This window comes from Haliotis asinina, chromosome 4 (assembly GCF_037392515.1).
Source record: "Haliotis asinina isolate JCU_RB_2024 chromosome 4, JCU_Hal_asi_v2, whole genome shotgun sequence".
Lineage (NCBI taxonomy): Eukaryota > Metazoa > Mollusca > Gastropoda > Lepetellida > Haliotidae > Haliotis > Haliotis asinina.
The window spans coordinates 32,271,942-32,288,155 of NC_090283.1; the positions used below are offsets into that span (position 1 = coordinate 32,271,942).

At 41.3% G+C, this 16,214-nt stretch overlaps 1 protein-coding gene across 2 annotated transcripts in view; it reads right to left on the bottom strand.

Moving 5' to 3' along the window:
* LOC137282446 (neuroligin-4, X-linked-like) overlaps positions 1-6,079 on the bottom strand; it is a 132,211-nt gene extending 126,132 nt beyond the window's left edge. For both annotated transcript variants that reach the window (XM_067814196.1, XM_067814195.1), the window contains exon 1: positions 5,511-6,079. In XM_067814196.1, the coding sequence (XP_067670297.1) occupies positions 5,511-5,955 (445 nt within the window). In that variant the 5' untranslated portion in view covers positions 5,956-6,079. The remainder of the gene's footprint in view (positions 1-5,510) is intronic.
* Between the last annotated feature and the right edge of the window lie 10,135 nt (positions 6,080-16,214).

The window sequence follows — 16,214 nt, forward strand, 5'->3', positions numbered from 1 at the left end:
TTTTGAGGCTCAATGAATGTGAAGTAATGTTTTGCTAATGTATTCACAATGTGATTTAATTTTCTAAAGTCATGTGAAACACGTTTCCTTTATAGTGCCTCTATCTTAACGATCCAAAGCATGCTTTCCGTTACTACAGATTGAAAAGCTTACACAGCATTAGACTGTAACACTATGAGGAAGACATCTCACAGAAGCTGGTTGGTTGCTTTAAATACCGTCATATATAATCACACTTTACACGGGTATCCGAGTTACCTGTAACAAGGGTAGGTCATCTTCAGAGTCTCCCGTAAAGTAAATGACTGCACTTCCCAAGCATTTCGGTCGGCGTAATACAACTCAACTGATGAAACCAGAAAGGAACACGAATAATAAGCGTTTTTCTACATCATTACGATCATGATTTGAAGCCTTATCTTGACGGTATTAGTTTGTTTAAATGATCAACCGCTGGGTGTGCAGTGTTAACAGTAAGTGGCCATGACCGATTCTGAAGATGACCCTGGTCGGTGTCGAAACCGATTAATCGGGACGTAAAGGCTAAAATCATAAAAAATGTATCTCTGAAAGTGATGCCACTAGGTATTTAGACAAGTGCAATAAAATCAGCATTCGCCTGTTTCGGTAGTTATTTCCGCTCACAAAATATGCATTCACAAGGAGCTGACTGTTTGTTGCCCAAAGCCGTACACCAATTCTCTAGCAGTACGACGACGTGTAATACGTAACCTTGCCCGTGTCGATTACATATACTAATCCCTAATGTGTTCTCGTTGCTCTGTGGCTGGGAAATTGATCATTTTACTCGCCCACTCATCTGCTTGTGCTTCTACGTCAGTTGCAGCAACATAGTGTACGTCGAGAGTAGTCAGGTCGCTTGCACCGTCACCTCCTGTCAACTGCACGGAAATACATCATGCACTGTGACGTCGAACGTCAGTTCGTGAGGAAGATTTGAGGTGACTGTTATCACATTGTGTTCGCTTCTGAGCATGGGCACGCTGTCTCAAGTCTAATAGTCACCCATGATGCTGCAGTAATGCGGCATAAAACTAGATTCAATCACAACTGACGTCACACATGAGTCATCATAAGACGCGATGACATCATCATCTGGCATTACATCTTCAAGTATGTCAGCAACTTTACCGAGTTCTGTGAATGTCAATACACCGTGACAACACGCTATAGAAGCGGGATATGATCCTATCCAGTCAAACACCTTCACTGTTTGATCGAGATAAAAAGACTGCTTACGCATTGAATTACATCGCTCAAGCACACAGTCCTTTAAATTCTTGAGTGATTTATGTTGATGACAGGTTGAAAGCAGCTATCCGTCCAAACAGGCAATTTGCATTTCAAACAAGCAAAACAGTTAAATGCATTCAGTATGTTTGCGGCGACAACTCAATTGAATCTGTCTTTCATCAAACAAGGTATTTGACACCCCCTTAATTAAGATCAACCAGCAAATGGGTCTTGGCACGTCCTTTGATTACATACGATTAATTCGCAGTCGTTGCGAGTCAATACGCTTTTCCAAAGGTAATTGTTATGGGATTGTGATCGTGTTGAAAATAAATAGATACAATACAGAGTTACTCCTGCGACATTGACGACAAGATATTACACATTAATCAGCTCCGTGTCACTAGCAATTTAGAAACCATTACACTTAGAGGGGCTTGTTTGGTATTACGTTAATCACACATGGTCTATCCCGGATATGGACATATTCAAAGTGGTTATCTGAGAGAGTGGAATTTACATCAGTTTACACAGTATTTCAGCTGGTGGTGTGGTAGCCTAGAGATTAAATACAAGGTTAGATCGTCAAGCTGAAAACCTTGGGTTGATTCCCCAAATGCATACGACGAATGAAGCCCATTTCAGATGGTGTGATGCTGTTGGGGTACTGCTAAATCATACTCACTCACTCTCTCAGTATTTAAGTTATACCACGCACAGCGCATCTGCTTGATGTGGGATAGCAACCCGAAATGGTGCAGATCTCTCTCAGACTTTTCCTATTTTGTTTCTACCTATGGATATGGTTTGAACCCACCACGAATACAACCTCCAGGGTTGACTGGGCATTCGATTAGCAGATCCTAATAGCACAGCTAATATGCACAACTTTGTGGTGTATTTTCAACGTCCAGTGAGAGGTGACTGTGTGGTGCAAACCCAACTCAGGAACCGGCTGTTTCGATATACCTACCTCACTGGGACTTTTATATGACCGTGTCTATCTATATCTATGCTACTCTTTACCATTTCACCATGGCAACGGTCAAAACACGACGCGTGATAAGTACAAGTAGAGTAAACATTGTCTTGTTTCAACCATGATGTGAAAGTAACGTGTTACTCCACTGAGCATAGCAAGGTCAAGGATGAGACGAGATGTTTACACATAAACACACGAGACCATTATATAAACCGGATCGTCTTATTACACTGGGTCTAACCTGGGAACGTTGAAGATACGGACTGAATTTATAAACATGACCATATACCCATGCATAATACTAGGTTTGCAGCACCTTTGTCCTCTTCTTGTTGCGTTTTTTTTCTTTTTTTCTTTTTTTTAATTCCCACAATTCCAACTGAATGAGTGAGATTTCCCGTTTTCCCGCCACTCTCAGCAACACTCACACGATACCATTGTTGTTACTACCCTCTCACGCTGGTCTAGATCCATATTTTGGGTGTTGGGGTAGCCGAGTGGTCAAAGCGTTCGCTCGTCATGCTTAATTCAACGCACTCATTCACTGTCCAGAGCCGGAATCGAGATAATGATAACCCACACCTTTCAACCTCTAGAACTTGAAAACAAAGTGGAGAAGCTCAGCTATCTCCTTGCTTCCATTCCAACCGATAACGACGGTATAAATGGACAGTAGTGGGCTACACTGACAAAGGGCAAACGTTAGCTATCTCAATTGCCAAGTCACCTCATCTACCAAATATGCGCTACAGTTCCACCAAGTTTACAAACGACTCTGTTCAAATATTTGCAAATATTACAAAAACCCTCATAAATTCATGTATACAAACAACCCATACTTGTCAAACACTTGGAAATATCATATATAAATACGTGTATTAAAGATCAATAATATATTTGACAAAAGTAAAGTATTGAGCAAGGACACTTTGCATAGTTCAGTGGTTCCGCACTCGTCCTTTAATTAGCTAGTTTCGTATCAGCTATATCGATCTTATCAATGAAGCATCGACACCATTTTAGGCTAGAATACCTGACTGGCGTAAATTCAGCTGGAAATACACCATATCAGTGTAATGAAGATGTGACGTACATCCAATACGCACGATGTTTGAAAAAAGTAACGATCGCGATGTACACCATGTCAGTGTAATGAAGATGTAATGTACACCCAATACAGACGGTGTCTCGAAAATGTAGTGATTGCTATGTACATGAAATTTACACCATGTCACTATAAGGAAAGATTACATTAACATCCAATAAACACAATGTCTAGGGAAAGTACCGATTGCTATTTACATGAAATATACATCATGTCAGTGTAATGTCATAACGCCATACGGAGAAGCTGACAAGACACCATCAGAACAATGCAGATGAAATACACAATCGACGGTGACAATTCATCAATGCCATTGAGCTGGGGAATCTACTGGCATTATACTCAGACAAGGATATCTCATTTACCCGTCCATCGTTTCACAGGGACCTCGTCTCAAATTGTCACTCTGAAATCGACATGGTTTCTTGTAGCAAGGCATAGCGTCGATAACCAAGCCCGATTGGGGTTAGTTAATCTCTTTCATAGTTCTGTTAGCCTACACATCTGACACCTTGAATTCCAACCCAAATCAATATAGCTCTTTATGATAGTTGGACCACCAGTTGTATTCCGCGATGAATTATTAACGGGTTGCTATCAATATTCATTGTGTCATACTAAGAATGATACACTCAGAGGACATACACCCTAACCAGTTTTTGATGAAACAGATCATGAAACTGATTTTTAAAATGTGCAATCAACGGATCCCCGCATTCGTGGTTATTATGTAACAGCGTAGTGCAGATAAACCGAACGCGTTGTTTTGCACAAATTCATCACTTTAAGAGTATTGCTTTCGAAGACCAACACGTATTCATTTGCTATGTCGAAATAAAGCATATTGATTTGTTTTAGATAATGCACCTCACCATGTTGAATAGGCATTTTTGTCAGCACATAATTAAATAATGTAGTTCAATTTCTATGAAATGCGCTGCTGGTGTAATTTACTGATGTGTGTAACAGTAAATCAGCTGTGCATGATTAATGTCAGCATTTGTACACAAAAATATATATCTATACCGTCAGCGTTGGTTGGAGCACGTGCTTCATCTCATGGGCTGTCACCACCGTTGAAATAACATGTGTTTTTCACTATAACAATCATAAAAAACACGACGATCAGGTTATCAATAATGTCAACCAACGAACCTCACTAGTACATCTCACATGCAGAAATACGTGCTTAATCAGTTTCGTATTAACAAATGTTTGTTAAATGAAATGCTAGATTGGTTGAGATCTCGTTGCAGTATTTTTCGCAAGATTTAGTTTTCCCCTGTCGTTTGATTCACATCAAACCCGGCATCGGTTTGTCAAAACACGTCATTGACACACATAGTCGCCAGTCCGTGACATTAATGAGAAACTAGTAAATTTCCGTAAAAGGATATGCAATGGTCAGTGAAAAAGCCATGATTCAAACCCCGTAGGAATAATGAAAATGGGAAAATTCACGAGTCTAAACAAAAAGTCGGCAAATTCTATTGATTCCGTTCTCGATGGAATAAATTCCAGTTAAGTTTTTTCCTAAAAGACTTGCTCTTTCGTATCGTGTGATTGCATACAGCTAACGGGAGAGACGTTGTTGGAGTTTCTCCAGCTGTGACACTGCACTGTGAAGCGGCAGCATCCATAAGAGATGATATCACTGTGTCAGTCCGCCTAACGAAACACTCATGGTGTAGGTATCTAGCTCCAAACCACAAGCATCCTTGTTTGATTAAGCCCAGCTGGTGCTTTGGATCTCCCTCGGTTGTGATGCGAATTCAAAATCTGAACACTAATGTATTAATTACATATATGTATATACATGCGTCCCTGAGTATTCAGTACTGAGTGTTACATTTGCTGCTGGTAGGAAGGGTACGGTATCGTTCAATATAGAGATTTGGATCCTGATGTGAAAAAGAGTGTTTGATCCTAATCACGTAATGAAGATTCGTGATAGAGGACGATGCATTGACACGTAATGTGTCTGAAGAAATGTGACGCGTCCCCTTTTCATCCCTCATATCAGATTTTTTAAACAACTGAGAACAGTCTTTGAATTTCAGTTGTCATAAAGAGACTTAATACCCCATGCTGAAAAAGAACCTCATACAGGTATCACTTCAATCTGGAACAATGCAGATTAATGTATACGTGCAGGTACAAATCACTTACCTTTTGTGGGAACGTATAGATTCAGAGTGAGACAATCCTCCCCTTGTTCGCTTAAGAACGGGGTAATGTTTCTCAGGTGTGCCACCCGACCTTCAGGTAAGCTCAGACTTAAATCCCTTTCGTGATGTGTGACTTGTGGACAGACAGGTTGGTTTTTAACAGCTACTCGAATTCCCGTCCATTTTTCAACAGGGTTTTTGGGAGGCATAAATCGCATATTCCCTTGGTCAAGATCAGCGTAGCGGAGGCCTAAGTAAGCCTCGACCGGCCGTAGATACCGGTTAGGAAACTCAACAAGAATTCCTCGAACTTTTCCATACCTGGTATTAATAACACGGGAACTCAACTGTTTCATGATCACTCGTCCCCTGCTCTGTTCCAGGTGTATACTAAACACAAACACGAGAACAAGGATGACAATGCACTCTACCCCCAGGCCGCCCATAGTAACGAAAACTTAGATAACACACTGCCAACTTTTTCACTGCTTTTCATGACATGAACTGTAGAAGCCGCCTGTGCCACTGCCACCAGACAAAGTATCCCTTTGAACAGCGATATCGATGCTCAGCCTGGCCGCTACCCACTTTATAAAGAGATCGCAATTTTCAGCCTCAGCGAGAGGAACAGCGAAGCATGGTCGGATTCGAGCGGCGAGCGATTCTGGCTTGTTTGAAAACATCACTTCGGATCCTCCGCGGGTGTCAAATTTAACTGGAGAGTTCGTGTGCTGTGGAGGCAGACGTGTGCCCCAATAGAGTGCGCATGCGCAGATGTGGCAGTTCGTCTCACGGCTGAATGAGACGGGGGAAGTACTGTGTTTGAGTGAAGAAGATGATGAATTAGAGCTGGTTTAGAGGTGTAAAGCCGCGAATATTCCCACACCTCGCCACCGGTGGGCAAACGTACAGACCAACTGCACAGGGAGATATATCAAGGCTGTATTCGCGAGGGAAGTAGGCGGAGAATGCATAGGGAAGATCTGTATTTTTCAACTCCCCAGCTTAGGGAACGTATTTATTTGACCGTTGGACTCAATGAATTTTATTTCCACTCGATCGAAGATGCCTTGTGCTGTTTTCGTCACACTTTCAACGGGTCGTTCCTTTGGTAATGAGCGGAGTCCGATTTCTGATTGTCTTTTACGTTATCGGAGCATCGGGTTTACGCTGCATTTGGAGGCACAGCTCGATATTTGGCCATTCCTTCTGCTTGGATTGTGAAACTCAAGGGCAATCTCCCTCTCGGGGATGTCCCCTTTGGTAAAAAAAGTTATTATTAAAACTGCAAAATCTGCAGCTTTCCGCTGGCAATGAGGTTTATTGTTATCTCTTGGGACGAGATGAGATAACTGTTTAATAACATGACAAATCCCTCTTAGCTGACACCGTAGGTCATTTGTGGTTCTGTGAGTGATCGTGTGACATGACAATTCACAAATATGCATCGGAAGACGTCACTTCAAATTATACTCAAAGTCCTAAAAACGTTAGTTCACTTCTTAAAGTTAAAGAAGATTGACCCAGTAGTTCAATTTGTGGTAACCTACTTGAACCGGCATACAGTTGACAGTGTATCCGAGTCCTCCCTCCCCCTCTCTGACTCTCTCTCTCTCTCTCTCTCCATCGAGGCCTGTTACCTTTCTTGAGATATCGATTTTTCCGCATTTACCATAGACATCATTGTCGCAGGCCCACATCTCTCTTGTTTTATAGTGGCACGGCCTTGTATCTCCCTAATTGTAACAGTGGAGACCAGGCTAGAACTAGTCTTCAGCAACCCATACTGTTAGTAAAACGTGAGATCTGATGACCAGGCTAGCTGACATAGTTGGCACGTGTCATCTTTACCAGCTGCGGGAAATGGATCCCCATGCTGTTGATCACTAGATTGTCTCGTCCACGCTCGGTTATTTACAGACCTCCACCATACAGCTGAAATATCAAACATCCAACAAGCAACATTCATAGTCTGTAATGGGTCGATAACTAGCTTGAGGAATATGGTGCTTGCCTCGACAGCAACATTACCGATGCGATGCAACACTGTACCTAGCAGTTCTTGTTTAACTCGTTTAACTATTTTATTTTTACTTTCGATCTATGATCTATCACTTTCTGTCTCTTTTTCTTTACATGTTTACTCTGTTCTCGCTCTGGCATTACATACGTTTCTTCATGATGTGTTTCGCTGGACTTCTGCGCCCTCTCCTGCGTTGTTTTCATCCGTATTATCTCCAGGTTTCATTATCTAACGATTTTTTTCTAATCCATTAACAATGTGGGTTGATTTTTGTACTTTCCCCTCTACAACCTCGTATCTCCCATTCCCAATCGGATCAGTGGTCAAGATCATTATGAAAACAGTTATCATTATCTGGACCCCGGTGCCTTTTAATATACGGCTAACGAGATTCCCGTACGTGTACGTACTCATTAACCCATTACGGATTTCACACAATCAATATTTGTATTGCTCTCCAAGGCAAAACATGTCCCCGTCGTTTATTTGCGGTGCTGTTCTTCTGCGATGCGACACGACATCCGCACATACAATCCGGGCACGTCCGAAATGCACGGGTGGGTATGTATGACACTGCACAATGCTCGTACATTAGTAGGTACATTTACACAATAATAACCACTGTGCCTATCATCAGTAAATATGGAGGGGTGAAAGAGCACGCGAGTCCCGGTTCAAGGGAGGTAACTCAGTGCGATAGAGCGCCACTCTTTCGTCGAATGAATCAGAGAGCAAAGGGATAGTGTAACCTTGTCGTTGTCGGGTGATTTTCGTAACAATTGTGAACCGTTTGGGCACTGTGTGACAGCGCATTACGTGAAATGATAACAGTCTTATTTATACTTCCTTGCCTGGTTTGTCATCACACGGAGTGATTGAATAGTGAATAGTGGAACAGAGGAAAAATCGGTCCAAGAGAAGAAAATAATGTTTCAAAGCTGAAGTGTTAATGGCTAAGGTGTTCTGTAAAACCAATTATTGACAATTATGGCAATCAACAACCTTATTTATTATCAATGTTCTTTGTAAGCTGACAAAGGTAGAATCACTCCTGTCAAATATTTCATGTAACGTGTAGAGAGTCAGGGCTGTATTATATTGTCCTATTGAACCTTCATAGTTAAGCCACAGAGGCCATCACTACCGGAATGGACATGTGTAATGCTAGATGTGCATCACTGATGTTGTGGTTTGTCAGATTAAATTCCCAACTCCAGTGAGTGAGTGAGATTTCAAGCTACTCTGAGCAACAATGACGTCATACGCCTATATTAAGGACGGCGGGATAGTTCAATGATTGAAGAGTTCGCTCTTCACTCTTCCAGGTTCGATTCTACACGATGTGTGAAGTACAATGTGTGAAGCATAATGTGTGAAGTACAATGTGTGAAGCACATGACTGGTGTCTTACGCGGTGATATTGCTGAAATATTGCAAAAGGGGTGTACAACCATACTAACTATATATATATATAAGAATGAAGATTTTATGGATATCAACTTCTTTATGAGAGAACACAACGTTTCGGAGTTAATGCTTACTCCTTCATCATATATATATGTGTGTGTGTGTGTGTGTGTGTGTGTGTGTGTGTGTGTGTGTGTGTGTGTGTGGCGGGATAGGTATGTAAAATCAAAGTCATAACTATTTTATTTAACTGTGAATTTAAGACAGCATCAAATGGTGCTGTTTTATATCTAACTTCATTTTGTGTCTATATGTTTTGAACCAAGTCAAATGACCTTTCACAAACTAATTTCCTTTATCTTGTCCAGTACCCCATGTAGCTAACGCAAGTCCGGCATGTGTGACAAGTGCGAATTACCAAAATTTCAGTAGCCTAAAAGAACCAACCACAGTATGTTTGGATCTCAAGATCGAGGTCCTGTATGTGGTGTTCACAGTCGGGTTCACTTGTTTGAGCTGCCTCGGTCACCAGACGGACAGCCGGTCAGTGCTGTTCTATTAGTGCGATCATATATATATGATATATATGTGGGGTGTTCACTCTAGCTTTAGCTTAAATGTATGTGTGTGTGTGTGTGTGTGTGTGTGTGTGTGTGTGTGTGTGTGTGTGTGTGTGTGTGTGTGTGTGTGTGTGTGTGTGTGTGTGTGTGTATGTGTATGTGTATGGGTATCCAACCACCGCTATTCCGGGCTGGCGGATATTGTCATCTAGGTAACGAAAAACCGTCACGAAAAGAGAGAAAAGAACCCAGCGTGTTTACAAAGCATCATAGATGCACCCATGCTTTGTTACAAAAGGATTTCGAAAATTAGCTTTTCTTGTAATATAATTAAGTAAGTATTTTTATATGACTGAGTGACCCAGTGGAGCTACAAACGTTTAAAGGTATCTACGTTATTACTGAATGAATCTATGCGTTAAAGCATGGTAGGACTCGTGGCCCATGTACCCTCAGCACTTCAATTATGAAGGAAGCGTGGCCAACAGTAATCTAAGTAGGTCCCCAGTGGCCTATATGTTATTACGCAGCATTTCACAACTGCAAGCAAAATGAAACATGCAACACTCATGATAGCTTAAAACTGATGTATGCATAATCAGTTCCAGGACAGTTACCAGGTATAATACGTGTAATGACAGATGACTCGCGAGTCCAACAATAGCTAGGATTGGAGCACGTTCAATAGTATGTTCATCCTTCAGGACGCGGTTTCAAACGTAAGCAATTTAAAAATAATGACTTAGTGTATCTTTCGGAATGGTGACACTTTGTTGGCTGCTGTCCACCCGGAACACGTGTAAAATCGATAAGACCGACTTTTTTTCCTAGTTCCAAGACACTCTGATCTTTCCTAGAATCCGCCAGCATGTGTGAGCCCGTATCTGTAGTTGCTACTGGCTATGATTTGCGTCAGTTTGGTGTGACAACGTGTTATATGTTGTATATACACTGCCTCAATGAACCCGACTTGCTGTAAGACTGTGGGACTCGCACTGCGTCAGTGACTGAAGATGTGTCAGAAGGTGCGACATATTTCAGCAGCCCCAACATTGCCGTAGCTACTATTCTGGTTACTATTGATGAGAACATGCTGTTGATCAATGGATTGTCTTGTTTCGATATATATATATATATATATAAATAAACTCTCTCAAAAAAGAAACGCAACCCTCGTGTTTTGACAATTTTATTTCTAACATTTGGGACAACACAGCTTTTTTATTTGTGAAGACTCAGGTCTGATATTTGGCAAACTGATAACTGATATAATCATGCTTGAAATGTTCAAATCAAATGCCATTTCATAGACCCCAGTTTGTCACCAGGGGGCGTTTTCCTCAGTATCTCGTATGGGCCCCACGAGCTTCAATCACTGCACGGCATCTCCTTGGACAGGAACGAAAAAGTCGGCGGATGTTTTCTTGTGGAATAGCTCTCCACTCCTCCTGCAATGCAACAGAGAGCTGCTGTAGCGTCTGCGGCGCAGGCTAACGTTGACGTACGCGTCGATCGAGGGTGTCCCATAGGTGTTCGATCGGGTTGAGATCGGGAGATTTAGATGGCCATGGCAGGACATTTACGTTAGAATTCTGCAGAAAGTTCACTGTTGCATGTGCGGTATGAGGTCGGGCGTTGTCATGTTGAAAAATCTGTCTCTGTCGATCAATAACTGGGAGAAGGTGAGGCTGCAACACGTCGTTGATATAGCGCTGGGCTGTCAGGTTGCCTTGAACGATCACTAAGTTCGATTTCTGGTTATAGGAGATGGCTCCCCATACCATTATGCCTACCCTACCAAATTTGTCCACTTGTCTTATGCAGACAGGCGCAAAACGTTCTTGACGTCTCCTATACACACGCTGTCTTCCGTCGTGGCGTTGCAAAAGGAAACGGGATTCATCTGAAAACCAGATGCGCCTTCAGTTTTGTAAGGTCCATATCTCTACGTTTCGGCACCATCTGAGTCGTTGGCGTCGATGTAGGGGGCGCAGTACAGGTCGAAGAACTGGTCTACGAGCACGTAAACCCATTTCCGTCAGACGGTTCCTGACTGTTTGAGCTGACACCCTCCTCAATCCAGGTATCTGTGTGGCTGTCACCGTTGGTAGGGCATGACGATTGCGTAGATGATGGACCCGGATGTACCGATCTTGAGCGTGGGTCGTGATTCTTGGTCTACCACTTCTGGGGCGATCGTTTGTCGAATTAAAGTTAGTGTAGCGGTTCCAAAGTCGAGATATCGTTGTTTTATGAACGTTAAAGTGACGTGCAACAGTTCCAAAACTTTCGCCAGCTTGAAGACGACCAATGGCGATATTTCTGTCAGCATTGCTCAATCGTGGCATTTTTAACGCTGCTTCTAGGCGACAAGTCAATGAATAAGATACGAAATCACACGAGCTTTTATACTCCCTTACATCAACTGCCATTTTCATGTATTGCACGTGCATTTGTCTTTTTGTGCAAAGTCAGAAATGCCATTTCATGCGTTTTTCCGGAAATAAGCATTAAACTACACTTCTGTGTGAAAATGGGGTTGTTTGGATGATAATCCTCATTAATAATGTGAAGTATTTGAATACATTTCCATAAAAGTTAGTTTGGTAAAAATATAACATACATAAAACCTATTTTGAAAATCTGAATACAGGGGTTGCGTTTCTTTTTTGACAGAGTTTATATCTGATATATTATATATATATATATATATTACTCATATATTTTGTAAACATCAATTTGAAACTTACAATTAAACTTACATTAATATAACATTGTTTACTAGTATGTTCGTAGTGTTATTTCATATCAAGTGTACCTTTGAAAAAGTCCTTATCTCGGACAGGTAACATATTGTGTTACACCTGCACACATACAGGTGTCCAAGAGAATAGGCGTGAGTGTTATCTACTGCCATACTCGGCAATATTTGAGCATGTATTCATTCTAAATGTTTGAGTCTTGACCATTGACGAGTAGCATGAGTAATGGTCAACTCAAACATGATTCGATGCCACTAGTACTGAAGTAGCAGATCCGGACCTCCAAACGAGAAGTTAGTCGTGCAAGAAGTGTAAGATGTAACAATCCCTCGTTTACCCTGAACAGAGTCCAACTTATGAAGATCCTGGTTAGTTAGTGACCCATGCTTGTCGTAAAGGACGACCCAGGGGATCGGGTGGTCAGTTTCGTTAATTTGGTTCACACTTGTCATCGTATCCTAATTACGTTGATCGATAATTATGCGCTTGATCACTCTATTGTACAGAATGGATGAGTTAAAGACCGCCGCCATATAGCTGGAATATTGCTGAGTGCGGCATAAAACTAAACTGGCTCTCTGAACAGGGTCCCATGTATTGCGACCCTAACGTTCACCTCAACAATGAAAAGACATGAGTACATTTATGTAGGTATTTTACTCCTCAGATATGATCATGTTTTACAGGTTAAGATTAACATGCAGCCGAGGGTTCGTGTGATCCAGACACAGACAGGCTTGTAAGGCTCATCATCAGCACAGGTACGCGTGAAACGCCCACATGCAACCCAGGTGTACGTAGCGAATGGGACTTCTACCAGGACGCACTGCCTATTCAAACCCACCCAAAACGTTTGTGAGAATTTGGAGACGCCCAAACACTGCAGCCTTCTGAGTCAGAAGGGCTGTGTTCCCACTGGAGAACCCAGGCACCATGTTTTCTTAGCGCTAAGACAGCCGTGAGTGCCATACATTAACACACGACAACAACGAACAATCCGTCCAAATTACTTGTCGACAGTCCGGGGAAATGGAGATGGTGTTCCACATGAGTGACCACGCCCTGGGTGCTCGCAATTAACAAACCAATAAAAAAACATAGTGTGATATCAACAGTGCACCATATGTTTATTATACCCCCGCTACGTAACGGGGGTATGTAACGTTCATTCTGACCGTATACATTCGCACAATATATTTTGATATAGATATATATTACATAAGTGGAAAAAGGTATTAACATTTGAGAATTGTGATGATAAAGTCCATTTCAGTAATCTGAATGTTCAGCCAAGACGAAGCAACTCTGACACGTGGTCTGTGTAGTTCAAGTCAGTAAGTCTGTCGGCAAGAAAGTCGGCCTTCAAGGATCGAATCCTAGCGTCGATGATTCGGTAGCGACGTCTACGGGCGGTTTACAAATGAATATGCTTTTTTTTTTTGTTTTGTGGCATGCCAAACTCCAAAATGGTAATCCTTCCACTTGCATAACGTAAAATAATACTATCGGTAGTCGTACGACCAAAGCGGAAGTTAGCCAGTAGATATTTTTACACGCTCTGTGCATACGCTCAGAGAGTCTTAAATTAATGTGAAACCAACGAATGTCGACATTCCGGGTTTTTACTCTGTCGACGTGTAGCAACATCATAATTTTCATTTGTTGACAGATCACACCCTGACACCCTAAAAAGCCGTCTGCTTCTCTCTCTCCCGCAAACCACAGACAGGTTACGTAACTCTGTCGCCAGAGCCCTGCAGTGACGTCATAGAATTAACGATTTTCAGTTGGTTGTATAGAAAATGTGTAGGGAGCCCGTCATTTTGCTGATATCTCGACGTCACCAAAAACATGCCGACTTGTTGTGATGCCGTCAGTTGCTCCTTGGGGTCGGGTGATGGCGTCACTATGCACAGATTTCCACCGGATCCCGTAGTTTGTGCTTAAATTAGTTGTTTGTGTGTGCGATGCGTGCGTGGTCGAAGTGACTAAATTATTCCTAAGTAACATTATATCGACCCCTGCCTCGCTTCCAAGAGTGAATTTGTTATGTTATAAGGAATATCATGTAAAATCCTAATGTTCATCAATAAAATATATATTTTACTACCAGTAGAAAGTAATTTTGAGTTTGTAAGTCGGTGAAAACAAACGTAAACAGCATTCATCCTCAGACAGGGCACCGCCATTTTTGAAAATCGAAAGTCCGTTTGAATTAATGAGATTATAGTTTGCTTTCATCAAGTTAGAAAATCAAAACTACTTTCTACTAGTAGTTAAATATGTATTCGAATCATCACCAGCAGGAGTTTGCATGGCACAACGTGTAACATAACATAAGCGAGGTCGGGGTCGAAGAGAAAATACTGCGCGATATATTTCTTCACTTGCTAAATTTACATGGTTTGTAAACGTTCACTCACCAGTATGTAGACACTTGTCAATATTATATATTTATAGTTGGCCTCACAATCCTTATTACTTTATAATTATCCTCCTGTGCATTTTGAAACTTAATGAAAAGAAGCGATCTGCGAATGTATAACAGGAATGTAACATCTAGACAGTTTATAGTTTGCCTATGAATCATAATTCGCACGCACGCCCTAGTGTATGTCGTCTGTATCATTACACTTCTCGACGAAAACAATGGCTCTGTTGAAAGCTACGACAGCTCAATAAAAACAAAATGTAAATATTAAAATTAAAACAAAGTTATAGGAGCAATGTCAGGCTATTACCTTGTTCGAGGAATGTATCCATCAATATCCACAAAAACGATTGAGATATAATTCATCCGCAGATTTCCCAAGTGATGTGTCTTTTAACAGTCTAATATAGAAAAACGTAATGTATCGTTTCAGGTTTTTCACATTGCTGTACAGTCTCATTGGTCACCCAAGATAGCGCACCTGGCAACTAATTGCATAATGTGCGTCATTTTTTTTTAAAAAAAGGCAATTTAGTTAGCCAATAATGAGCAATCAATCAATGTATTGGCGGTAAATCTTTTGAAAGAAGGGTGTTGTTTTGACATAGACACAGACACGACAGAGTGTATGCAGTATAGATTAGTAAATGTACATACATAAACACTACCTTTTGACAAATCCCCATTTAAATCCGCATAAAACTAATTTTTAAAAAATCAGCGTGTTATCGGTTAATCCTTTGATCGATCCAGACACAAGAAATGCCAAATGGGGACTTTTATCGGGTAACCTAAGTGGCGCTACCACTAATTATACCTGTTATAAACTCATTAACTGAGCATCAAGTGAATGACGACAAATAACGTGTAGGTTTATACCACCTAACGCGGATCGATTACAACCTAGCGACACCAAGCGATTTTGACAGAATCGTCTATGAAAAGAAGGGTTGTAACTTGGAAACTAGGCAAAGCAGGAGACAAAGTTAAGTGATAGTACATTGCGAGAAAATATAGCTTTTATTTTTCACAACTGCTGTCGCGATTTCACCTCCTGAAATGTAGATGAATTCTGCATAGACCCTCATATATATCTATACCTACTATTACCTCACGGAAATGTGCCGCTCTGATTGGTTGAAATTTCGTTTGCAGCTGAGAATTGTGCACTGTTGTCAAAAAGGTCAATGTAAGGCAATTAAATATCGAAATTAGAAGTTTTTATGACGGGGTTTCATTTATAACAATGTCAATGAGTGATTTATGCATTTGAACCCCCTGGAGTATATGTGATCTTTAAGCGCTAACACGGACTGACTGGTTTCAACATTATATGGCCACGCATTGTGGAAATTGAGTTTGGAAGCTCCATGTAAAATTTCACCGTGATATGTAGCATCAAAAGGGTTTTTACATTCTCCTATCCCCACAAAATAACAAATTGTAGTTCCGAAGTATTCCAATTGGTTACTGGACCAATTGATCTTGGTTATCCCTCAGGATGGGATTCCGCGCGTCACGC